At 48.7% G+C, this 26,526-nt stretch overlaps 1 protein-coding gene across 1 annotated transcript in view; it reads left to right on the top strand.

The window, feature by feature from the left end:
• The first annotated feature begins 592 nt into the window (after positions 1 to 592).
• The window catches only part of NATD1 (N-acetyltransferase domain containing 1), a 32,872-nt gene continuing 6,938 nt past the window's right edge, over positions 593 to 26,526 (top strand). The window contains exons 1-2 of the mRNA XM_044980826.1: positions 593 to 942; positions 23,645 to 23,763. Of these exons, the coding sequence (XP_044836761.1) occupies positions 846 to 942; positions 23,645 to 23,763 (216 nt within the window). The 5' untranslated portion in view covers positions 593 to 845. The remainder of the gene's footprint in view (positions 943 to 23,644; positions 23,764 to 26,526) is intronic.

The following is a 26,526-nucleotide window of genomic DNA, read 5'->3' on the forward strand; positions in this document are numbered from 1 at the left end:
AAGTTTGTTTCTAGCTCTGTTTTTGCAAAATAGTGTAACTTGTTAATTAAAGTGAGCTCTGTGGTATCGCTCATCATGATTTCGCAACCCACAGAGAAAAATATGTTCCTTGGAAACAGGTGTATTCCCTCAACTGCTTTCAAACTTGGGTTAAACCAGAAAAAGGCACTTTCATTCTGTAGTAAGAACGTCCACACGGGGCTTTACACTGCTATAACTAGAGTGGTGTGACTGTACTGGCATAGCTTTGCCAGAACATTTCCCCGTGTAGGTACAGAAAGAAAGGAAATGATTTCGGATTTCCATTGTGTCACAGAGCAGGGAAGCCTGTGATGTCAGGTGAGTCCAGATGCCTCTTGAGGACAATCAGCAGGCTCTATCATTTCTAAGGAGGGAATGAATCACTTGGGGGTGGGGAGAAATGAATCATAAAACTACCCCCTTTCTTAAGACAGCATGATTCTTTTCCCTTCGGCACAGAAGTTCACTTCTAGATATATGAGCAGGGGGAGAGGAGGAGAAGGTGCGGGAATGGGGGTGGGTTTCAAGGTGCAGTGTTCCTTTAAGAGTCGAATGGAATGTATCAAAACAAAAAGGCTGCTTGGGCATTGGCTGTGAGGTCAGCACGTGAGTTCACAGCTGATTTCCTGGCTTTTTGTGTGTGTGTGTGTCAGTTTCAGCAGGAGCTCATCATGTCTCTCCCCGCCGGTCATCGTTCTGTACCTTCCCCCTGCTGACCAGGGAGAGAAGGAGCTGGTCCAGCCCTAGAAATAACTAAATCTCTCTGTCCCTGCACAGACGTTAAAAAAAAACCCCAAATTCCAAGCAACAGCCCACCCAGCAACATGGCACATGCAGCTCAGCTCAATATCCTGGAGCAGAACTGCCCCATCCAGGTGGAGCACGATCGCAGGAGGAGGCAATTCACAGTGCGGCTGAATGGTAAGGTCCCGGCTGACCCTGGGATCTCACTTTTCTTTCTTCCCTTTCTCTCGCCGTCCTCCACCCTCACCCCCCACCCCACCGGTTTTCTATCTTTTGTTTGCAAGTAAAGCAAAGAGGCTGGTAACGAGAAGAGTGCCCTCTAGCTAAACCAGGGACTGGCTTTCCTCTCCCAGCTAGGGAATTCTCTCGCTTCCTTTTCCTAAATTATTTCACAGCAACATCGAGGGTGGTTATGCAACAGATTAGTTTGGGTGTCAACAAAGAGCCACTGAATACCAAAGAGCTATAGAGGAGGTAAAGGTCTAAGGAACGTGCCTAAATCTGTTCCCCTGCAAGCTCTTCTCTCCCATTCCTCTATCCTGTCTTTGTTACTTTCTGGTAAACTGCTGCTGCTGCTGTATCTGTTCTGCTCAGGTTGGTAGAGGAACACCTGTCTCTGTAAGATCTATTTATAAACATTTTTAGCTGTGCACAGCTGGTTACCTTTTCTGACCTGAACAGGAGGTCTGTGAATCTCTAAAGCTTGTCTCTTCCACTGACAGAAGTTGGTCCAATAAAAGATATTATCTCACCACTTTGTTTCTATTTATAAACTGGCCACTAAGATTGATACTACCCACTTCTTCCCTTTTCTGTTAACTGCCTTGATCGCCAAGCCCTCCCTATATACTGACTAATCCCCATTTTTTACAAAAATTTAAACTCCCCTCACTGACATAACTAACTAGCCCTGGATCTGGTGCTCAAAAGTATCAGGAGCAGATCTAGCAGGTTGTTGGTTAAATACCCTTTGTTTTTTCAGACTGGGGGTGGAAAGGCAGAGAGTGGAAATAGCAGACGTTCTATAAATTACCCTGAGATGTGAAAGATTATCCATAGCATGCAGTTTTCAGGACAGGGAGATAATTTTGATAGGTGCTTACAAAATAACATTTTAAATGCAGATGGGAACTTCTTGGAGTGTGACTTCTCTGGCTTTGGTGCTCTCAGTAAATTGCACATAATGAAAGTGTTAGGAAGCCAGGTTGCAGATTTAAAAAAAAGAAGTAATTTCTACCTTGGAGTGTAGAGTTGGAGGAGGAGGAAGAAAACCGTTAGGCCTTAGTCTGTAAACATTATGCATATACTTAACTTGACTACTGTGAGCAGTCTCACTGATTGAGTGGGGCTACTTGCAGTAGTCAAGTTAAGCACACGTGTAAGTATTTGTAGGATTAGAACCTCAGTCTACAAACTGGTCTGTAATATTTAGAAAATAGAAATTAAAGCTTGATGTAGCTAAATAAATCTGAAGTCCTCTCCATGACCCCAATCCTAAAAGTGCATGGCCCATGTGCAGAGAGCTCTTTGCACAGGCTGGGGAGGTCCTGGATCTGATCTGTTATAGGCCCAACCCTGTGACCGCTTAGCACAGGAGAAATCCTACTGAAATCAGCAGGGCCGCCAAGAGCGGGTTCGGGTCCCGGTGAAAAAAAAATTTTTGGGCCCCCCAGCAAGGGTGGACCGGCTAAACAGGGCCGACAAAGCCAGGCCCTGGGCCCCCTTCTGGACCGCCGGGCCCCAGTAATTTGTACTGGCTTCCCCCCGTCCCGTCTCGTCGGCCCTGTTCAACTGATGGGCGTGTTTGCAGGATCAGGGCCTATTATAGTTAGTAATACCACAACAAGCTGGTTCTAATGTGGACCCTATAAACCATCCCTTTTGCTGCATTTGATTAGCTGTAAGAATGAGAAATAGGCACCCAACAATGTCTCTTGTTGTCAGGCAAAATTTTTCTCAGCCAGTTTTAATGGTTAGTTCCAAACATACAAGGATCTCAAAGGCTGTTTTGGTTCTGTTTTGTTTTTTGTTTAGTTGAGCAAAATAGTCTGTCTTCCAGCTCTACAGAAATTGCAGGGTAGATTGCTTAAAAATGTCAGTGGATAGTTCAGAAATTATATGTGCAGTAGGAGGCATTCTCAATAAAACAACAAGAATAGTCCTACATTTTATTCCAGTTTGTCTGTTTGTTTGTTTTTTAAACCACTAATTACAAGTGCAATCTTCAGGCTGAGCAATGGGCGAGAGGGACAGGACATTAAACATTGCAAGCTGAGTATGGGGAGACCGAGAAACTGATCAAGCCAGGCCGTCTCTTTGAATTGCAAGAGATCAAAATAAATCCATTGTGATGGGTTCCCACTTGAAACCTGTATGTAGAGTCATAAATTGGTGCCATTGTTTAAAATGGTTGCACGTGCAAAAAGTGAGGGGAAGACTATGGGCAGAAGATTATTAGGGATTTAATTTCTCATCAGAGTACTCCAGATTAAAATCTCTGGCAGTCAGATTGTTGGCAAGTGATCCTCAGCAGCTGGAAAAGGGGCTGGTGGAAAATACACTTCAAACAAACAGAAAACCACCTATTCAGAAATGTAATGTGGATAAGCTAATTTCAGCCTGGCACAAAATGAGTCACTTCAGTATCGGACTGATTTAACTCTTGTGAGGTCAATGAGAGTCACTCCAGTGGGAGCTGGATTGGGTCCCAATGGTCAGATTTTCAAGAGCTCGGTGCGTTGGCTGTCAGTGCCTCAGTGGTTGCTGCTGGCTATGGGGCATGTGAGAATCTGGCTCGGAGTTCTCTTGAAAACTTGGTCCTCCATGATTCCAAATGCAACATCTCAGCAATGGTATGATGAGCGACTCATATTACTGTTAAGTACTTCTATGCCACTGTTCATCTGCACAGCGCAAAACACTGTATAGAAATTTAGTAGTAGTGTATCCATTCTACAGATGGGGAAATGGAGGTGCAGAGAAATTAAGTGACTCACTCAAGGTCACATAATGAATCAGTGGCTGAGCTGGGAATAAAACCACAAACTTGTCCTAACCATTCGAATGTGCTCCATGTTTATTGCGCCAGTGTCAATCAATCTATTTTTATTTTCATATTATTATTAGCCATTCGTTTATAAAATCAGAACCTAGAACCAGTCACAAGATAAACATCTCTCATTAGGAGACTGGAAACAAGCATCAAGCCACAATAAATCTCTAGCAGTGAGAGACCTTCCATCTGTCCCATTTCTGCTGTGCTTACTCTCAGTGGCACTTTAATGCCCTTGTCTGAATTCTCTCGAATACAGTAAAACCTGCAAGCATAGGTCGATCTCCTGTGAGTTTGAAGGGGTACCCAGATGACAATGCTCTTGTCATATGCAACGTGATGCAGGCATATCAACAATTCTCTGATTCCCTTGCATACCATCTATGGGCTTCAGGAGTCATTGCTAGTTCAAAAGCACCTAATGGTACTGGTGTGCCTGAAACACAGACGTAATTGTATATAGGTTAAGAACGTGTCAGTATCTATAGCTGTTCATGGTTCATCATTGTTTCCATTTGCTCCCTGTGCGTAACCTGATGATGAAATTCTTGTCTCGCACATGAGGGATATTAATCATCTTAGGGGGAACTCTTAGCTTCCCCCCATTTCTCCCCCAAAAAATTCTTTGCCATATATGGCTTCTAAAATTCTGAATAAAAGCAGCTGTTTCATTTAACGGATTCCCATTCCTTCTTTGCCTCCCAAATGCTGAAATATCAGGACCTGAAAGTGAAACTGATTATAAACAGACTTTGCTGAGTTTCATTGTCCCACCTGAAGGGAATGCAGAAAGTAAGAAGACTGGGTTTTTAATCAGCTAAGATGTTGTTAGTAACACGGGCAAAGAAAACGGTTCACAATATGATTTTCTTTTTAAGCTGACAGAGCTCCTTTAACATACCACAGCTGTCCTCTCCAACTACTTCATCTTGAGGTAAATTCTCAACAGGAAACTGTTTTGTTTTTTTTTAAAGTGAGCCTCTCTGTTTTCTAAGTAAGTCCCTTTCAGTGGCAGTTGCATTGTCTCTGCTTAATACTCTATGCTGTGGTCTGTTTGTTTTCTCCGTAGTAACATGCCAGTTGCTTGGTGTCATTGCTAAGAAATCTGGTCTTGCTCTTGGTAGAGTGCTCCCTGGATCAGACGGATGCAGTAGCTTCTTAGAACAACTTGTTCCTCTTAATTCTGCCTTTCTCTTCTGCAGTCACTTCCTCTAACAGCTTTAATGATCCTCTTTGAACTCCCCAGCCGTCAAAGTTTAGGAATAGTGTCCGAGCTGCATTTCCTCTCTGGGCTGAGAGCTGGGGAATGATCTAGTGAGGAGAAAATAAAACCATTCCCTGGGAGTGGCTTCTACCTCTTTTTAAGGAACTGTGCCAGTTTACCAAAGTTGGAGTCAGATTCACTGACAAAGTCTGGAGGTGTTACTCTGGATTTACGCCAGTGTAACTGAGATCAGAATTTGGCCCAGAGGCAGCAGCTCGTGTCAGCCCTACCCTTCAGTGCATTGGGTGCACACAATGCTCTGTTGTGGATGGGAACATGCAGAAGCAAATGGCAGGGAAGCGTCAGAGACCACCTGCCTTCAGTCTCATCTATCTAGTATCTGAACATCTCCCACATCTTTAACGTATCCCCTAGCACCCCTGTGAGGGAAGGAAGTACTAGTGTCCTCATTGCACAGACAGGGAACTGACACAGTGAGGCTAAATGACTTGCCTGAGGTCACGCAGGAAGCCTGTAGCAGAGCAGGGAAATGACCCCAGGTCTTCTGGACCTACCCCCTGGACCTTCCTTCCTTCGTGGCCTCATGCTCCTCACGAAAGTCTCAAGCAGTAGTTGTGACTAACATCCTAAAGCCTGAGAGCCGTTTGAAAGTGGAGAGGGTGAGGAGCTGGCGAGACAGCGCTCTTTTGTTGCACACAAACTCCGTTTTGGCCGGCCGTCTGGCAGCGCTGAGTAAATCCCAGTTTCACGGACTGCCCGGAAACGGTGAAGTTAGCCCAGAATCGTGATTTATTTTTCCTACAGCGGGAAGGCAGAAGTGGGAATGTCCACTTCCCCCTCCCTGCTGTTGGGAAAATCACAGCCCTGGGATAACATGGCTGCTCGGGGCAGGCCGGGGTGGAGGGGAAGGGGGCTCTAAGCACCAGGCAGCAGCGGCTTCCTGTCTGGCTAGCCAGCAGGGGGACGGGGCCGGCACTGACAAGGTGAGGCAATTGGGAGCCTCAGCCTGGCCCCCCCCCACAGCAGCCGCTTGGAGCATGTGCAGGTGTGTGATTCCCGGGTGGGTGGATCAGGCTGTGTATGTGAAAGGGACCCTCTCCAGCAGGGTTGGGGGGAGGGGGTTGGATCCTGGTCTTGCCCGGATCCCTCCTGCCAGGGAGGTGCTCCTCACACACTTGCTCGTGCTCCAAGTGGCAGGTGCCAGTCTCAGCTCCTGCGATGTCTCCCCTAGGCCGGCTGGAGGCTGCTGCAGGGTGGTCCGGGGCTCCTAAATTCTGTGTGGTGTCGGTGCTGCCCCCCATCCCATGCTGGCCAGGCAGGAAGCTGCACCAGCAGCCTGGGCTGGAGCTGGGCCAGACGGACAGTGCCGTGTGGTAAGACACTCTCTACCCATTATACCACGTACGCTCTGCCCCTCGGGATGGGACCGGCCTGCCACCTATCCACCCCTCTCTGGGACAGGACCAGCCCACTACCCCCCGGAGCAGCTGGGGCCTCAGCCAGGAGAAGGAGGCTGGAACGTCTGCTTCCATCTATCCACTGTTGGAAAAGTCACAGCAGTTTGTGAGGAGGGGGGACTCGGCGGCTGTCCATCCCCTGTGAAATGCCAGCACTTACCCTTGGTGCTGCCGTGATGACTTTATTTTAATAACCCGTGATTTACACAAGCCCTTATCTCTAAGAGAAGGTGGAGCTGGGTGGGCTTGTGATCTTAAGACCCAGAACAGATGCCATGTGTTCTCCTCTTTGTGGGGAAGGCTTAGCTGCTAAGTGACCACATAATGTTTGACTCAATGAAACACTTGTATTATAATAATAATAAAAAAAAAAAAGTCACATGCTGAATGCACTTACAGCCTGATTTTGAGAGGAGCACCCACAACTCGATGAGGGCTGCAGCCTTTGAGCACCTCTGCAATCAGCTCGCTAGTGTGCTTAGCATGTACTGAAAACACCGAGCGTTTCCTGACGGGCTGGGCTCGATTTGTTTCATTTTGTAAGACTAGGAACTAAATTCAGAGGAGGTGTGTAAAGGAGTGTAATGGTGCAACCCCCGCAGTGTAGACAAAGCTTTAGATTCCATTTTATTTGGTCAGACTCCCTTAGACCTACTGAGGCATCTGTGAGCCAGAAAAAGCTGGGGGTGGGAGGGCTGCTTTACACCTCGTTACATCATCCTCTTAGTTGTGTTTCTTGCTTCACTCCTCTCTTCTGACCCCTCAGCTGCTTAGTTGCCCTGACTCAGACTCCCTTACGTTCAGAGGGCCAAATTCAGGAGGTAATGTGCAAAGGAAAGGCGTGTCTGCAAGTTGCACATGAACACGTTTATTGCAGTACTACCTTGGGACCAGCCACGGTGGGGGCACCACTGCGGCGAGTGCTGTACAAGCAGAGTAATACCATCCCTGCCCCGGAGAGCTTAGGGACGGGGTTCTCAAACTGGGGGTCGGGACCCCTCAGAGGGTCACGAGCTTCTTACATGGGGGGTCGTGTGAGCTGTCAACCTCCACCCCAAATCCTGCTTTGCCTCCAGCATTTATAATGGTGTTAAATATATAAAAAAGTGATTTAAATGTATAAGGGGGGGTCGCACTCAGAGGCTTGCTGTGTGAAAAGGGTGACCAGTGAGCCACTGGCTTAGGGCTTGTCTACACTACCCACCGAATTGCCGGGCAGCGATCGATCCAGCGGGGGTCGATTTATCGTGTCTAGTGTACTTAGTATAGTCTCCCTGACTCCAGCGAGAGAGACAACAGGCTTCCTCCTTGCTGCCCCCTTACACTATTTCTGGCCTCCTGGCTTTATAGAATCCCCTGCCTGTTCCCTCACAGGTGTGCTTCTTTCTGAGCAAAGCTCTCCACACAGCCGAAATCTTCCTCGTTTTCCGCATACTTGAGTGATTGGGCCTGCCTGGCCTGATTCCGCTCCCTCGGAGCCGATGTGGGGCATACACCCCATCCCATATAGCTGTCCTGGCAAAGAACCCATAGCGTAAGCATGGCCTTCGAGTCCCCTCTGAACTCCCCCCTGTGCATCTGCCACCATTTCAGGCGATGAAAATAAATGCTTGAATTGCCTTGGTAGCGAGCTTAGGCACCTTGTTCTGATCTCACCCATCCCGGGCGACCATTCCTTTTCCGTCCTGTGGAGAGGGAGCGATTCCTGCTTTGGAATATCTGTGTAAGAGAGGATCAAAGTGGACCTTGCACAGGTAGGGAAGTCAGGGATTCAACCTCTCAGCTGGCCAAGGGGGAAACTTACCTAGGGTGACCAGACAGCAAACGTGAAAAATCGGGACAGGGGGTGGGGGGTAATAGGAGCCTATATAAGAAAAAGACCCAAAAATCGGGACTGTCCCTATAAAATCGGGACATCTGGTCACCCTAAACTTACCAGTGAGCTGGGATGGCACCAAATAGAATCATGCTTCATTTTTCAGTCACATTGGTTTGCAGCACTCACAACCCAAGAGTTTGTAACTGATCCCCAGTCTCCTACAGCATCAGCAAAGCCCATGTAGGGGCAGGAGAGGTATGTGAAAATGACTTTGTGGTGATTCGGCAGAGTTAGTTCATTTAACCAAAGATTCAGGTTCCATTTCATTTCTAGGTGAAAGTTCAAGAGTTCTGATACTAAGTTCTTATCCTCTCTTATCTGAATCATTCACCCCACTGCACAGTGTGATTCACTTAAACCAGTACCCTGAAAGGAACAGAGCTTTTGAAATCCCGGTGGGTTTCTTTACCTATGAAATCATGATGGCTCTTTGTTTTCTGTATCCTGAACCTGTCCCTTTCTTATCACTCTACCCACATGCAGAATTCAGCAGCCATTCTGTGTTCAGGTGCAAACTGCTGCAGAGGGCACAAACACACTGTGTTATCTCCGAGGGATCTTACTTGTGTTCTTTCTTGTGTGGGTATTCTCCATATACAATAAAGGTTATTCTGAATGGAAGGGTTGTTGTTTGTGTCTGGAGGGGAAAACCTCTCATTCAGAGAAATATATGCATGTATTTCTTTTCACGCAGTGAAATTCTTTTTGGAGGTACCTGACAAAGCAATAAACTCCCAGGTACTAGCACAAGACAGCGATGCAAGAGGAAACTGTCCTGATGCAAAGACTAGATCTGCTAAATACGCTTTCTTCAGACCGAGCCACCAGAGTTCATAAAGGAGCAGAGCCCTTTGATCTGATAGCTAGTCAGTGAACGGCAGTTTGTCACGTATCTGCTCATCAGATTTCTGAGATGCACGTTCTCCCTCTCTTCACCCTGCCTCTCGTCCCTTCTGTAACGGTTTAGCTCATGGAAGAAGCTGATCTCTCAGCTCACTAAGTGCCTGACCACAGCTTGTGGGGATGGCTGAGCTGATGTGTTGCTAGAATCTGGGTTTTGTGGTGGGAGGCCAAAGCCCTTGACTGCCTTGTGTGGAAAGTGTTGGTTTACCTGGCTGTAACTGAATCTTGCTGATGACTGATTGCAAAGGTGAGGCGCTGCTCAGCTTGCCTGACTCAAGTTCTGGATTCATTAGCTGTGGAGATTGCTTCTCCGCCTTTGACTCCACCCTCCCTCGGCACTGCAGCAAGGCCAGGAGCGTGTCGGAGAGGAGAAGGTGGCCCAGTCTCTCCACTTTCTTCCGTCCTGCAGGGACTGCTTTGACAGGGGCGACTTCTTTGGGGACAAGAAGATCTACTCCTTCATCTGTTCTGCAAGGCTCAGTTGTAGCCCTGAGATCGGCTCCTAAGTACAATCCCAGCTCCATGATGTCACCAATTCCGCTCCTAGGAGCTACGAAGCCATTCAGAGCTCACTTAGGTAATGCAGCCGGAATCTCAGTAGCACATTTTGACCTTGCCTGCACTAGGTGTTTCTAGGGTGACCAGATAGCAAGTGTAAAAAATCAGGACAGGGGATGGGGGGTAATAGGTGCTTATATAAGCAAAAGCCCCCAAAATCTGGACTGTACCTATAAAATCAGGACATCTGGTCACCCTAGGTGTTTCCCTCCTTAGTTACCAGGTGTTCACTAACGTGGTGAGAACACATCTCTTTTCCTAGTGATCCCGAGGCCTGAGATTGTGCCCCTGTGCTCCTAGCTTGTCTTAAAATGAGACATGCTTCAGATGAAGGAGCCAGGATCCTCAGTGGGGGAACTGACTCCTCACCCCGTCAGCTAGCGGTTTGTTTGTGCCCTGATGCAAGAGGGTTTATATCCCTGACACGGTCATCCTGCGCCTAACGTACCTGCCGATGTTGCACCTCTCCCTGCCGCCCTGCTTGGTTAATTTCAAATTTATCATCTCTTTGCCATGGGCAAGTTTCTGGAACCATCCGGAACTAGCTGGAATGTGTGCTCGGGAAACTTGCCTGATAAGTTTCACTGGGGAGTCTAAGGTCTTGGTCTTAGACAAATAATTCCTGCCAGTGCCAGGAATGCACTGATTCACCATTAACGTTAACACAGCATTAGCACTGGTGGAATCCTTTGTAAATTTCCCCCGATAGACTGCGCCTCTGTCAAGCAATAGCAACCGGGAGGGACCCAGACGCTGAGGCCATGTCTTACATGTGACACGTAGAGATACTTCATTACACATGGCAAACTCAGTCAACCACCACGTCTGCGTCCTAAAAAGCCCACTACGGCTACTCGCTTTTCTGCCACGACTTCCAAAGCTGATCTCGGGTCAGTTAATTGAATGGCTTCCTTTCCCCCCATTCCCAAAGTCAACGGGTTTCAATCCATTCTGTTTCTCATAGGCAAAGCTTTACAACATGGCATGAAAAGTCATCTGATGTCACTCAGTCTCTTACTCAGCCACGGTCACTGCTGCAGGGGAATCCTGGGCTGTGAATCGCAGGAGTCTGACTGGAGGTGAGAGCGCTCCAGGATGCTTTTGGCCATATAACTTCATCTCTCCAGGATGTGCCTGTTTGGGCTGGATGGGGAGGGAAAATTGGAGCCCTGGGAGATGGGAAAACAAGAAAGAATCAAGGAAGAGAATCCAGACTCTGGCTAGAAATGTCTGTGCTTTGCCCCATTAGCTCAGAAAGGGCCCTTGATGGGAGCACCACGTGCTGGTTGTGGTCTTCATAGAGATGGTTTGTATCTTCCATACTCCTGGCGTGTCCCAAAGGGGTGAGTTAGGTAGTGGGCACCCAGTGACCCTGTAAGCTAATGCAGAAGCTATTAAGACAGTTGTTCTCAAGTTGTTCTTGCAGCCCATGTTGCTATGAATTGATGCATCTTTCCTGTGCCCCTCAACCGCCCTGCCCTGTACGTTCACCCTTCCCTCTCCTCATTGCACACGCAACAGAGTGAGGGAGGAGGAATGTTTCTCTCTTCTGTTCTCTAGTGTTTAGATCTCTTCCTCCTTTTGCTCCTCATCTGCTCAGGACGGAGGCTGGGGATGCTCGATTTGGGCCCCATCAGGTTGGGCTGCACATGCTGTGGCTAAGAGCCATGGGAGCAGAGGAGAAGGCTGGGGCAGCAGGAGGCTGCAGACCTGTATATATGAGCCGCTCCCAAGGCTTGCTGGGTTAGGAGCCACCACTGGATGAGAGAGAGAAGAGGCGAGCACACGTTTGGTGGGGGTGGCATGGATCAGACCTGTTTTTGCCATTCATTTGCTAGTCCTTTTTGTAACAAGCCTAATTCAAAAGTCTGACTCGCTGGATTTTGACTCTTAAGTTCTCAAGCACCATTTTTCTTCCTTTGCCAATCTGTAGATTTCAGTTATTATCGGTGGAAATATTTGATGGTCAGGGTGTGTGTGTTTGTGTGTGTGTGTGTAATTGACCTTTACCAATGAAAAATCTAAGCCTCCCAAACCTACCTATGGGGTCGAGGGGTTGCTCCCAGTAACCTTTAAATCTAACATTTCATCTCTGGTCGTCCTCCTAAATTAGCTCCTCTCCCAGGTCCGGTTCTCTGCAGGAACGCGAGCTGTAGGGTATTATATACATTGTAGGATATATAGCACTGTGGTGACTACTTGATAGTGCGTGCACGGTGGCAGCCTTCCATTCCTGACTGAGTTCAACAGGCCTCTTGTGCCAAAGTATCTCAATACCCCAGGCTGTGGGGCAAGCTCGGAGGCATCCTGTGCATTCCAGCTGGACTCCCCTCCTTGGTTTGCAGACAGCCAAGTTCCCCTGCAGTAAAGCTGTGACAGCTGGAGCTGCTTTCCTGGGCTAGAGGAGGGGATGGATCCTGGAACCCGGCAATGGCTCTGTCTCCCTAATTGGTTTGTGAATTCCCTGTTACAGCAGAATTGTAACTTCCCCAGCTGCCATTCCATGTTCTTTGCCGTCTCGGGGGATCTTGGCCTTTTTCTGATTTCTCTCTCCCACCTCCCACCCACCCACCTTGACACCAGGAGGCTCTGCATGGGGTGTTGTGGCATTAGTGAAGTTCCTATTTATTTTTTTTTTCAGTCAGGCAGCTTATAAAACACACCTCAGCTGGACAACTTTCTGGCTAGTCCTGTGCAGGGGCACAGAAGCCCTTAAGTAGAGTCCCTGGGGCTGGATGAAGAACAGATTCCCACGGTGATAAATCATTATTAGAGTGATGTTTCTGCGCAGAATGTAGAGGAGCTGGCAGAAACGCCACTGGGAGTAGGGAGGCCTGCTAATTAGGGTACTAACCTGGGACTCGGAATTTCCTGCTCCACCAAAGGCTTCCTGTGTGAATCTTGGGACAGTCACATCATCTCCCTGTGCCTCAGTTTCCCTATCAGTACAACGGGGATAATGGCTCTGCTCTGGTGTTGTGAGGCTAAATACACTGAAGACTCTGAGGTGCTCAGGTACTGGGTGGGCAGATAGATTCCAAGCGGTGGGTTACAAAGACCTTCATGGTGTCCCTGGCAGGCTGATCCCCTCAGGGTGTGGATAACATGACCTGCACCTTCTCACACCTGCCCGTAGCTGCTGATCTTGTTACACACCTTCCTTGTGGCTGCGCACTGTGTCAGTTACACCAGCTCAGCCTGTGATGTGTGTTTGTCTAAGGCCCAGCTTCTCAGCCTGCCAGGTGTGACTTGCGGGGGCGGGGAGGGTTCGTAAGCACTTTGCCCTTCCCATATTCCTGGATGGCAGGAGGTGGGGAAGAGGTTGGGAACACTGTCAGGGAATCTCTGCTGCTGGGACATGAAAGCTGAAAGGGTGGAGGAAGGTGGTGTTCAGAAAGGGACTGTGAATCCAGAGTGTTTGAATAAATGCAAAGTAAGGTGCAGAGTTACTGGTCTGCTGCCGTCTGTCTCTGTGTGTGTCTCTCTCCCCTTCCCCTCCTTCTCCCGCCCCCCTCGCCATGTGCCTCGTCAGGCAGCGTTCCCGATTTGATCTCTTCCAGGTTCTAGCACCTGAATGTACAAAAGTGTTAAGCAAAATCCTGGGCTCGAAGGGAAAGCCCGTGTGAGACTTCCAGGGCTGCCCGGCTGGCGATCCCTGGAACACAGCAGCCGTTTGCTCCATCCCCCACCCTGGTGCTGCCTGTTCTATTGTTTTCCCTGCTTGGAGGCTTCCTAGTATTGCTACTGCCCAGAACAGCCCTCATTGTTCAGAGGCATTGCCCTGCCGGCTAAAGGGCTGGCAAAGCTGAGTCCAGGTTAGCCCACTCGTGCCAGTCACATGCTGCTGGCGTCCTGTTGGTGGGCATGTCTCTGGGGATGGTTGGCAAGGGGTGTCTACTGCTTTCTAGTGTCTGGAACCCGCTTCTCACTAGGGACCCCTAACCTCTTCCAGCCTAACGTCCGCCTACCCCGCAAGGCTTTACGCTCACCCACCCCAGGATGGCTCCCGATTGCTGCTGAGGCATTCTCTGGCCCCTGATGAGCTGACCCATTATTCCATAGGGGGAGCTCTTTTCCATGCCCAGATGTGGCGGGGGGGGGAGGCAGTTTACGTCTTCCCTGGTGCTGCCTGCTGCAGTCCGTCCATTGAAATCCTGCTGCAGTGTCCTGCTGAACCTGCTACATCCAATGGTCCTGGGGGTGAATTGGGTCCAGTGGACTTGGCACTTTGAGCAGCGGTGAAGCTAAGTTGCTGCCACCTTTTGGCAGCTGGTGCCAGCCTTCCCCTCCGCTTCTGATACCCCTGTCAGCCCCACCAGACTGAATGAACAAGAGCTACGTTTGCACCCTGGCAACACCCAGTCCGTGTGCAAACTGGAGCCACTTTCCTCTGCGTCTGCTGGGGATCTGCCCCATTAGGTGCTGCCCCTGAAGACCTTGGCAGTTTTCTAGGAGTGTCTGTGGGAGCTGGCTTAAAGCCCAAGTTTGCCACCTTGCTTCCACCGCTGCATAAGGGCCTGTTCTGATCATAAGCTGTCGGGTGTGGTGGGTGGTGAGCAACAGGGGTTGGGGGGCTTGTGCTGTAGGTCCGCATGGTCTAGGGGGCTGGAGATTGGTTCTCTGAAGCCTGAGTTGTCATGGGTTTTATGCAAGTTAATCTCCACGCTTCCTGAAGAGAACAGAAACCAGGGACATATGCTGTTCACGTTGCTTTGTGCCTTCCCTAAACTGGGGTAGAAGTGTTTATGCTCTACGCCATCAGCTATATAATCTGCATTGCATGCGCTCTTCTGGTTGCAATCAGCCCATGAGATAGTCCATCCTCTGTCCAAAGCTCCTTTGTGAAGAAGAGACCTCCCGGCGCACTCTGATCAAACACCATTAGTGCGGCGTTAAATCCTCCCCAAGACAGACAGACTCTCGGGGTCGCTAACGCGTGGGACCACTGGTGAGAGAGCCCCTTGCAGATGGCCACTTATTCAGGCTGGCTGAACTTCCTGGTGTCTTGCTTCAGCTGATGCCTCATGAAGCCTCCTTTCTTGCCATTGTGGAGTGGGGAAGGGGCTTCTGTCATAACCTCTCAGAATCGTTTTTCATTTCATTCTGTAGTGTCCGGGCCGGGGGCTTTTTCAGCAGCTCCCCTCCCACTGCTCTTGGCATGGGTACAGTGCCATTTCTTCTGGCAGTGGTAGGAGCGCTGTGAAGACCAGGTGCGGGTGTCTTGTTACCACCCTGTCCTCTGAATTCTTACAAACGAGATTGTCCCTTCCTCTCCTGCCTCTGGATCTCTATCGCCGCCGGGCTGCAACCAGCACGGGTAGCATCGGATGGGGAGTGTCGTGACTGGAACAAAGGAGGCGCCTGGATTCTAATACTGGCTGAGCCCCTGAGTCGCTGTGTGACCTCAGGAAAGTCACCTGACCTCCCTCTGCCTCATCCATGGAGCTGAAAAATCATGTATGTTTAAAAAAACAGGGGGGAGAAAGAGAGAGGAGAAAAAAGGGGGAAGAAAAGGCAGGAACTCCACTGAAAACCAGATGCTGCATCGGAGATGAACTGAAGAAAAATCCCGTCTCATTTCCCAGCATCATCAGTGGCACTTCCATGCTATGCAAAGCTTTCATTTGAACAACTAAGACCTCTCTGTAAGTCTCTCTCCCAAGAGACTGGGGGGGGGAGGGGATAGGTAATGGCAGACTGGCAAGATGCAAGTGCTTATTGCTGTGGGTGGAATGAACATGGAAAAATCATCTCTTCTATGTTTCTTTCCATCTGAAAAATGCAGTTCATGTTCTGGCCTGTGGCTGCGTCAGATTCAGTCACACAGTGAACACATGGCAATAATAATAACCAATTCATGCATCTACCCACATCCCTGTGCTACGTGCAAGAAGCGGGGTTGGTGCAATGTTAGGTTGCAAAGCGGAAATCGCGCGCACACACAAAAAGCCAAGACCGATAAAAGAGAAGGCCCCCAAAGCCACATGAATGGGATTGTATTGTACGTTCCTATTCAGTATCTTTATGTTATATGTTTAATGACACGGGTGGTGATGCTGCAAAGGGTCATAAGCCCGCTGATTTCAACGGGACACTGCGAAGGACAAACCATACAGCTGCTGGGGATACCCAGTGCTGGATCAGGGTCTTATGCAGTACCATATTAATCTACTATAAGCGTTTGGACCTTGATTAAACAAAGCACTGAAGCATGTGCTTAAATTCCATTGACTTTAATGGAGCTTGAGATGTTCTGCTGACTCAAGAAAATATGACATTACAAGCTGGGCTGGTAGTAATGCCTATTGTTAAGGTTGCTTGACTCTTCTCATTATAAGACTGTTGTCAGTTGCTTATAACTTTGCCAAATTTTAACCATTTGGGCTGAAACTTTCCATGTTGGGTTTCTGCCTCTGGAAGAATTTTAAAAAAATAAACCAGCCAAAATGGCTTTGCCTTTTCCAAGAACGAGGCTCGGGGGAAATATATTGCTTTGCCATCCAAAAAAATTCCTGGCAGTCTTTGCTTTGAAAAGCTCTAATGCCTCCAAGCCATTGAGAAGTGCCTTGAAATTTGGTAGCAGGGTGGTCAAGGATGTGCCTCGTGCCATCCCCAAGAAAATCTGCTCAAATCTGGCCAAGATATCAGCCTTTGGAAAACTTTGATTTACACATGCCCGGTAGAGCCTTGTTAGAGTTTAATGCCTACGTTCACGAAGATTCCGTCCTCAGTGAGTGTGCTCGAGCCTCTTATAGTTCCTAGTGCTGACAGAACTGTGCATGTGCCCTCCCATCGGAGCGACTGAACATGCTTCTCCGCAGGGCTGCAGCGGGCACGGATGGGGCTGGCAACCATAATTAAGAGTAGAGAGTCTCTCTCTCTCTCTCTCTCTCTCTCCTGTGTGTTATGGACTAGGATGGAGGGGGTCTGGCCTAGTGGTCAGAGCTGGAGTCAGGTCTAGTGGGCGAAGCAAGTGTCCAGGTTGGGGAACGAAGCCACGGGTCAGCACCAGAATCAACTGCCAGTCACCAGAGCCAGGGGTCAAGCCAGAGTCGGAACCACAAATCAACGCTGAGGGGCAGAGCCGAGGTCAGATGCCAAATGCCAGAGCCGAGGGCTAAGCCGAAGTCAAGGTCAGAAGTCAGAGTTGGAGCCAGGACTGGTCACTGAGGCTTGGAGACGAGGTGTAAGGGCAGGAGGAGAGGCAAGGACCCAGCATGGAGCAGGAGCATGGCGGGAACGGGGGCAAGGCAGGAGCAGAGCAGGAATCAGGAACAGGGTTGGGTGCGTGCAGGAGGCAGACACGAGCAGGGTCCAACACAGCCACAACCGGAAACCACTTTGTTGCTCTGACGAACTTCCTCCTGGCTTAAATAGTGTAGTTAGACCAATCGGTGGAGCCGAGCAGTCCTCCAATCAGAGCTCCCAGGGGTGGTGCCTTGGCTGGGGCTATAGTCCTAGCAGCTTCTCAGCCCACCAGGTTTCAGTAGACCTTGGGTGGAGGCCAGGATGTGGTGATGGCAGCTGTCTGGGGACTCCCAAACCTGGTTCGAGACCCAGGACATCATACTGTGTTCTCAATGACACCTCCAGTCCTCCCTACACCCCCCGCAGCTGGCACCCAGCCAGCATGGAGGACGAAGCTGCCTGATTCGAATTCATGGGGGATAAAAGCCCTGGACTGGGGTGGGGTTTGAGGAGACTGAGATTGGAAGTGGAGAGGAGGAAACTGGGAAGGCAGGGGAATATAACCGTGACTAGAAGGGGAGAGATGGCTCTCACAGAGAGCCAGGAGGGAGGAATTGGGACTGGATGGGCAAGAAGACTGGAAGTAGGGGAGAGAATGGGACTTTGAGGGGGAGACTAAAAATATCTGGGCAAGGAAGCCAGGACTGGGATGAAGAGACATGATTGAGCCAGGTACAGGATGGAGAGAAAGGATGAAGCTTTGGAAGAAGTGGGAGAAAAAAGGGTCTGTGTCCACTTCCAGAGCTTGGAATGGAGCTCAAGACTGTAGAGTCTCGCCATTCCTCTGCTGTCAGCAAACACCTGTGAAACCCACTGGGGTAAAGTGTGTGTCTCATTCTCTTCTAGTGCTGGTCCACATAGAGGATGACAACCTACTACTGCTATAAGTGACTCCATTAGCTCAAGTGGTAGAGGTCTGTGCAGTGGAGCTAAAGCTTGCAAACCTGCTGATGATCCATGTGGCTGTCAATATGATGCCGCATGAAGCAATGTGTATTTTCAGTTTGCGTTTTTCCCTAGGAAATTACACACACAGAGAAACAGGTAAAAGAATGTTAAGGTTGCAAAGTCATGCACTCAGAAGTTGGGCAAAGCCAGAATAATTCTGTGCAACCGTAACTCAGCCCCCTCCTGTTCTGCAAGTGCATTATGACACAGTCTTTAATTACATGATCATGTACTATTTTTTCCACAGTAATTTTGTTAGCTCTTCAATCACCATAAAATTATATCTACTTTGGAAGATTCTAAATCGATCACATGAAGGGGAGGAAAAAGCATGACAAAAGCTTTTACTCTGACCAAAAAAACCCCAAACATCCAGGCATCTTTATCCACCAATTCAAAACAAAACACAAGATTAACTATTTCCTCTGTGGGCCACTTGTGACCTTGCTCTTGGAACCTTAATTTCTTAATTTCCTGATTTTATGTAACAATTAACTGTGCATCCCTCACACAGTCCTTTGCATTTAATTTTCTCCCTCTCTAAAAAGGATGAGAAAGCAAGAAAAGGAAAAATGTGAACAATCCAGCTATTCAGGTACCAAAGCTTCTGAATCCTGCCACTGCCAGGGAAGCTTGTACAGCCCTTGCTCCAAAGCTGTTCTGCTGTTGGAGGGACCAAGTTCCCGTGACTTTCCCCAATTTGTAAATTGCTTTAAACAATAAAGCAACTGCATGCACAGGTGGACGCCTGCACCGCCTATGCACTTCAGTGGGGCTCTTCATGGACCTTCCAAGCAGGACCAGGCCCTTTGCACACTGAACTGGCCATGTACCCATGCAGAGTACACCTATGTCTACCTGCACGCCAGGAAACAACTTTATTTTCTACTACATACTTGGGGCATAATTTTCAACAAGTCAGACAACTGATGAAACGTTCACTTAAAAAGTGCGAGTAAAAGCCCTAACACTTCCTGAGAAGAAAGATGGCCTTGCATTTAAGGAGCTGGACTGAAACTTGGGCATCTTGGTTCGATTGCTGGCTCTGCAAACCCCTTATGGTCTGATTCGCCCATGTGCTTAAAGTTAAACATGTGTTCGCATACTTAGCTGAATAAGGATGGTTTGCTAATCTGAGCCTCAGTTCCTCATCTCTAAAATGGGGATAATAGGTTCTTTCTCTGTGTATTCAGATTAGAAATCCTTCAAGGGTAGGACTGTCCCTTGTTAGGTGTGTGTACAGCCCCTAGCAAAATGGGGCACCAATCTCGGCTGGAGTGTCTAGTTGCTACTGTGATAACAAGTAAAAATATTCAATCAAGATGCTGTGCAGGGCATGGTTTCATATTTTAAGACATCTTTTGCTGCAGTATTCTGTGTGTGTATGCGCGCATGCATGCACATATACGTAATATGTTTTTATAGAATGAGAAAAGTAACTTTTTTCCCCCACTCTGCCATAGCTCAGTAAAAACAGCTGAAAGGATTTGCTTAAACTTTTTCCAAAAAATCAGCCGGAGACCATGGACATTTTCAACCCCAACGACGAGTGTGGTGGAAAATTAGGAGCGTGTGAAAAGAGCAGTTATAACAAACTGTTTAAAGCCTTTAATTATAGCTGGCGCTACTGGTGACTGCTATAATTAGGGCCCTACCAAATTCACGGCCACGAAAAACACGTCATGGACTGTGAAATCTGGTCTCCGCCGGTGAAACCTGGCGTTTTGTGTGCTTTAACCGTATACTATACAGATTTCACAGGGGAGACCAACATTCTCAAATTGGGGGTCCTGACCCAAAAGGGAGTTGGAGGGGGGTCACAAGGTTATTTTAGGGGGTCGTAATATTGCCACCTTTACTTCTGCGCTGCCTTCAGAGCTGCGTGGCTGGAGAGCGGCGGCTGTTGGCCAGACGCCCAGCTCTGAAGGTAGCAGCGCAGAAGTAAGGGTGGCCATCCCATCCCTTGTCATCCTTACTTCTGTGCTGCTGCTGGCGGCGGCTCTGCCTTCAGAGCTGGGCTCCCAGCCAGCAGCCACCGCCGCTTTCTAGCTGCCCAGCTCTGAAGGCAGCGCCGCCGCCAGCCAGCACAGAAGTAAGGGCAGCAGTACCATAACCCCCCCTACAATAACCTCGCGAACCCCCCCCCCCCATACACAACTCCATTTTGGGTCAGGACCCCTACAATTACAACACTGTGAAATTTCAGATTTAAATAGCTGAAATCATGAAATTTATGAATTTTTAAATCCTCTGACCATGAAATTGACCAAAATGGACCATGAATTTGGTAGGGCACTATCTGTAATAGATCCCGCTTCCACTGAACTCTTTGCTTCCTGTGCTCAGAGCAATGTGGAAACCACAAGAGGGTGGTGGAACTTGCTCTAATTCCCTGAGATTAAGGCTGTCGATCTCCTGGGGGAAGATAGGTTTCTCTAGGTGCTTATAGTTGTAATAGTTCCTGCTTCGGAGGATGGGTTTGTGTCACTGTTACAGGGCTAGCTCACCTCTCTCCCCTTTCTAGGCTTCTCAGCTCTGCTCTCCTGGGTGAGTTTCTGCAGTTCTCCACTCCTAGACTGGCCCTTGGCTATGGTACCGTTCTTACCCAGTAGGTCCGACTGCGTTTGGACGCCTGCTGTTCTTCCCTTCGGGAGTCTATGACCGGCAGTGAACACAGTGATCAGATGGCACCAAAATATTGTTTATCTTAACAGTAGAAACAAAGCATTTTAGAGGAAAAGAATTTTCAAACAGCGAACAATCTATGTGTATGTCTATCTTACCTAAAGGCTTACCCAGGCAGGCGCAGTTTCTCCAGACACTGCCAGCGCGGGGTCCTTCTGTCTCCAGCTGCTTCCCCTAAAACAGCTACAGTCTTCTCCTGAGAGAGGGTCCCTCTTCTAACCCTGCTGTAGCTCCTTTGCTTGCTTGGGTTCATGGACCTTATTCTGTCCTGACGTTATCTCTTACTCAACTGAGTGCAGACAAGCAGCATTTCTCCAGACATTCTTTCCTGTTTGTTTTTCCTGACAGCCCCCGTATTAAACTAAACCAATCTCATCATACCGTAAACATCCCAGTGTCCATAAATGATCACAGGGCAGCTCCAAATGCATGACAGTTTATTTCCTCCAATGTGGGAGAACTGGGTATAATTCCCATCCCTGTTTTGCAGATAGAGCTGGTTGAATTATTTACTGTGAACAATGGGCCTGATTCTCCATGTGGGTCATTCCACCAGTGCAGAACGAGTGTGAGTGGTTTGAGCATTGGCCTGCTAAACCACTTGTTGTGAGTTCAGTCCTTGAGGGGGGCCACTTAGGGATCTGGGGCAAAATCAGTACTTGGTCCTGCTAGTGAATGAAGGCAGGGGGCTGGACTCAATGACCCTTCAGGGTCCCTTCCAGTTCTATGAGATACATATATACTCTGATTTCGTAGGCTTTTGTTTCCCACTTTGCACCTCAGAAGATGCAGGGCAGTGGAGGACCAGGTGCAGGATTCTCTTTAAACTTAGTTGCCTTTCAGTCCACTTCCCAAGCCCGATTTCCTCAAGTGTAAAGGTTTGGCAAGAAACTGGAAAAGGTTGGCTTATTTAGCCTAGCAAAATGCCAGCTGAGCAGGGATACGATTGCTCTCTGTGAAAATACCAGTGGGTAAACACCAGGGAGGGATTAGAGCTATTTGAGTTAAAGGACAAAGTTGGTACAAGAACAATTGGGGTTAAACTGGCTATGAATAAATTTAGGCTGGAAATTAGAAGAAATTTTCTAACCATCAGAGTGAGGTCCTAGAACAGCCTGGCAGCAGGAGTGGTGGGGGCCAGGAACCTAACGAGTTTTAAGATGGAGCTTGATAAGTTTATGAATGGGTTGATAAGACTGGATTGCCTGTGATAGCAGGAGACTGGACTCAGTGACTCCAGTCCTGTCTTCCTAAATAGCCAGGAATTTTCCATCTATCTGTTGTTTGCAAGCTCTTTGCTTCAGCTATTTATGGCGTGTGATTGGTCACTCGGCTCACATGGTATTGTGACTCTCTAATGGCATGGTTAAAACTTTCTAAACTTGCAAATGACATGGGGTAAACAACAGTCGCTCTGGTGTGATTTTTTGTGACTGAATTTTCATTTGTACAAAAACATGCAAAGCTTGGGGTATGGTAAACGCTTTCACCAGTAACCGGTGGCTGGCCACGTACTCACAAGTGTGACTTCATGCAGAACAGCCAACTGCAACTGGCTGGTGAGGGAGACAGTATTTTGTGATCCATCAGCTCTGTTTGTGGGTTTCAGAAACTTTCTTACGCGCCGATGTCAAAATCTATCAGTTCTGTCTAAATTACTATCAAATTGCTGAGCGTGAGCTGTTGCTGAGAAAATAATGGTAGCTGCTTTTACATGCCCCCTGCACACCCCAGTATCTAAGTTGGGTGTGCAAAATTCTACACATTTGATGTGGTGGGTTTTTTTGTGAGTGTGGTGGGTTGTTGTTGGTTTTTTTTGGACAGTTGCACAAAATATCAATCACTAACCTTTCTTTATCGTAGTAAGAATGAGTGAGTACCTGGGCCAGATCCTGCATTGTCCAGCCCAGCTTGTAATCACGCTCACACAACATGGGTGTGAACTTTTACCATTCTGATCTCGTAGTGTGTTATACGGATTTCTTAGGCCAGTGCAATGACTGTCCCAGGTGCAGAGCCCTCTGTGTCTGGACTGGTGAACATTCACAACCATTCGGCAAGGCTGATCTAAATCCTTGGCACAAATCCCTTTGAGAAACTTTAAGCATAACCAGCCCTGTGGAAATGCAGAATTCAAATGATTTCTCTTCTAATAATGGTCAAATTTCAGGATCTTTGAAACGTATCACACACCACTTTCCACGTACTGAGACCTTTTCCCCTGTATTTGAATTACGAAGAGAAACTAACAGTGTTGTAATATGTTATGCATGTTTGTGTGCCACATTTGATGATGATTAGAGATGGAAACATAATTTATCCTAATTTTTGTGTGTGTGTGTGTGTGTGTGTGTGTTTTCATTCACAGAAGAATTTTTATCTTCTCTACTACATCTAAAGTGTTTGAAATGCCAGTTCTGGCTGCCATGTCAGAAAATGCTAGCAGACTTTATATGCCACGGGGGAAAAAAATAATATATTAGAGAGGAAAGATCTGTTTGTTTCCTTTTTCCCCCTCCCCCACAACCTCTAGTCGGCACAAGATTTGTACATATTACAAATCATTTCATCATAATATAGTAATTCAAGGCCTGGGGGGTGTGTGGTGGGGAAACCTCACAGCTATCCCAATAGGCCAGATCCTGCCCTCCGTTACACCTCATTTACATGACATGGGGAATCGGAGTATAAGTAGGAGGAAAATCTGAGCCAATGCGTTCCAGTGCGCTAGACTGTGGTGGCCTCCTTCTGTTCCAATAAAGAGATGTTGCAAGCTCCTTCAGCAGAGTTGATCCTTAGATGCCAGGAGTTATGATAGATACCTGTGCTAGCTTAGCATCATTGTGAGCTGCATTCACCCCAAGCACAGGGTTCTCTCCCCCCAAGGCATTTCCGTAGCTAAACTCCTGCCTTGCGTTCCGTAGGTTGCCACGACAGGGCAGTGCTGCTCTACGAGTACGTGGGGAAGAAGATAGTGGACTTGCAGCACACGGAGGTACCAGACGCCTACCGAGGAAGAGGAATAGCCAAGCACCTGGCTAAGGTACGACTCGACCAGCCTCTAGCAACATTTTGCCTTCCTTTATGGACTAATATTACTTATCTCACAATAGCATTGACGCCCCAACTGAGATCGAGGCCCTGTTGCGCTAGGTGCTGTATGTACGCAGAGTGAGCAGCAGACCCTGCCCCAGAGGCTTTACAGGCTAAAGGGACACAATGGACAAAGGGTGGGAGAAGAAGCAGAGGCATAGAGATGTGAAGTGAGCTACCAAAGGTCAGGCAGCAGGTCGGTGGCAGAGCCAGGACAAGAAGCCAGATCCAGTGTCCTAACCCCTGCACCACGCTGCCTCTCTAAAATGGCTAAGAGCAGCGGGATGCTTCAGCAGAGTGTTTAGAACTCACGCAAGTGACCCATTTGACACAAACTGTGAAACATGACCAGTTTAGAGCAAAAACCTTGGCATTTTTCCAAATCTTGGGGCGGGGAGGAACATGCCCCCTCTCAGCTCTCTACCCCTCCCTCCCCAAAAATCCCCTCCATCTTGGAGGTTTGGATGCAAAACAGAACCTTTTGCAAAAAAAAGTTGCGAAAATTGACATTCCTGAGGCACAAAATGAATCTGTGAACATGCATTTTAATGAAATTTTGCAAAAGAAAAAAAAAAAGGCTTTTTGCCAGGGTCTGTTCCAGCACAGGCCTGTGACTCCAGGGATTGGCCCCATGTGCCTTCCAGAAGGGTGGCACGCAGGAACACCAGAGAAAGGGGAGAGACCATCTCGATTGGGGGTGATTTGCACCAATGTCCAGAAACACTCACTGAAAGGAAGCTGCAGAAGGAGCAAGGGGAGGTGTGGAGAGATGCAGCAATACTCAGAGCCAGGGGAGACCATATGGCCAATTAGGGCCTGCTCTAATAAATCCTGATGAACGGCCATGTTCCTTCCGCTCTCCTTTCCCGGCAGGTTGCCCAGCTGCCTCCGCGCTTAACGCGGCTGCTGACTTTTGGCCGTTTGCAATTTCAACCACCCCATGCTATGAAGGAATTTCTGCTTCTGGGCTAGTGCGTTTCTGCTGTTCCCGAATGCGTCACTCTCTGAAATGGCTTCTTCGCGTTGCTCCGTCCCTCGTCCTCTCGCTGGATCCTCTTTCTCGGCAGGAAATGTTCCTTTTCCTTTTCCTGCTCCGTAGGCTGAATCGGCCTCATTGCTTCATAACCCACGTGCCGTGATGCATGCATCGCTTTGATTGCTCCCTGCTGTGATCTTTCCATCTCTTTCCGGTAGTATGGAGACCAGAGCTGTGTTCCGCAGTGCAAACGTGCTCTGGCTCCTGCCTTCTCTGGTGAGAGAATAACTTCCCTTGATTTATGTTCCTTCCCTTAGTGTAGACTCCTCAAGACCTTCTTTGTTTGCACGCTGCAGCGTTTTGGCGAATCTGCTGCGGGGATGGGGGTCTCTCTCTCACACGCAAGCTTTTATCCCCCCCTTCTCTTTGCAGCGTTGGTTCAGGCTCTTCCTTCCTTGAGTCTCTTTGCTTCATTGTTCTGTCATGCTCATGAGCCACTCGGCAGCGCGACGGATCCAAAGCGTTCTGTGTCTGATCGCTGGATCTTCCCCACGCGCCTTGTTTTATAGCATGTCAGCAAAGCTTTGGAACGACACCGTTTGTCCAAGTGACCTTTTTGTGGGAGCAGAACCAAACCACCCCAAATTACAGGTGCTGTGACCCTCACGTTAACCTCTCCTCCTTGCCCCGCAGCTTGGCTTTCGTTCAGTTCACTGATTCTCCTTCATGGTACCAAGAAGGAAAAAACACAATCAAATCAGTCAGCCGCTGCCCCAACAAGCTTGCACTCGAAGGGTCCCATGGAGGATGGGACGCGCTGGGGAATGAATGGATTTTCGATGATAAACTCCTTTCTTGTGGGCCTGCTGAGGGATGGAGGTTCTAGAAGCCGTGCTAGTGGGTCAGCTGCTCCTCCTGCTGCCTGATGCAATAATGTAGCAGAGGGCATGTTCCGTTCTCATTGGTGTCCTTCCCGTGTCATCACAGACTCTTCAACAGTGGCTGGCAAGCGTTTTGCCTCTTGCCTGTGTGTGTCGTGGGAAGAAGGACGGGGAGCTTTGTGTCGGCAGCAAGCTGAGGAGATGATAGCTTTGAGGGGATCTGGTGTTCTTGTGGGATTTGGAGGGGGGGGCTTTCCAGAATTGCTGGGGGTTGGAGGAGCCCAGAGCCTGTCACCCCGTCCTTATCAGAAGAAAAGCTTTGTGACGGTGGCTCTTCCCCCTCAATGTCTGATTTGAATGGGACTGTGATTGCTGCTCTGCAGAGCGTCCTCCTGTCTGCCCCATTCTCTCCAGGCTGCAATGCCAGGGACATTCTGCCCGGCTGCCTCCACGCCCTGGGTTCCCCCGGCACAAATCCCAGCTGGTGTTCCTCGCTTCCTCCTTGGCTGATGCCCAAGCCGATTTGATTTGTGTGTGATCTGCAAGTGCACCTCCAAGCCTACTCCCCCATGTCACATTCTCCTCCCTCTTCCTCCAGACTGTCTGTGTGCATTTGCCCAGTCGGTTCATGCTCCGTGTTCTAGGCTGGGGAACCCAGAGCATGTTCTCTCACAACAGTGACCTTGGGAATGATCTCTTACCATTTTCTCCTATTTTTTTCCTCCTCCTGCTGTCAAGGGGTTACCAGCTCCTCTGTTACAAGCAGGGCTGCAAATTCAGTAGCACGGCCCTGCCTCTCTATTAGAAATCCTCTCACCCCCATCCTCTTGTAACCCACACACCTTCTGGGTGTGGT

The sequence above is a fragment of the Mauremys mutica genome, chromosome 11, assembly GCF_020497125.1.
Source record: "Mauremys mutica isolate MM-2020 ecotype Southern chromosome 11, ASM2049712v1, whole genome shotgun sequence".
NCBI lineage: Eukaryota > Metazoa > Chordata > Testudines > Geoemydidae > Mauremys > Mauremys mutica.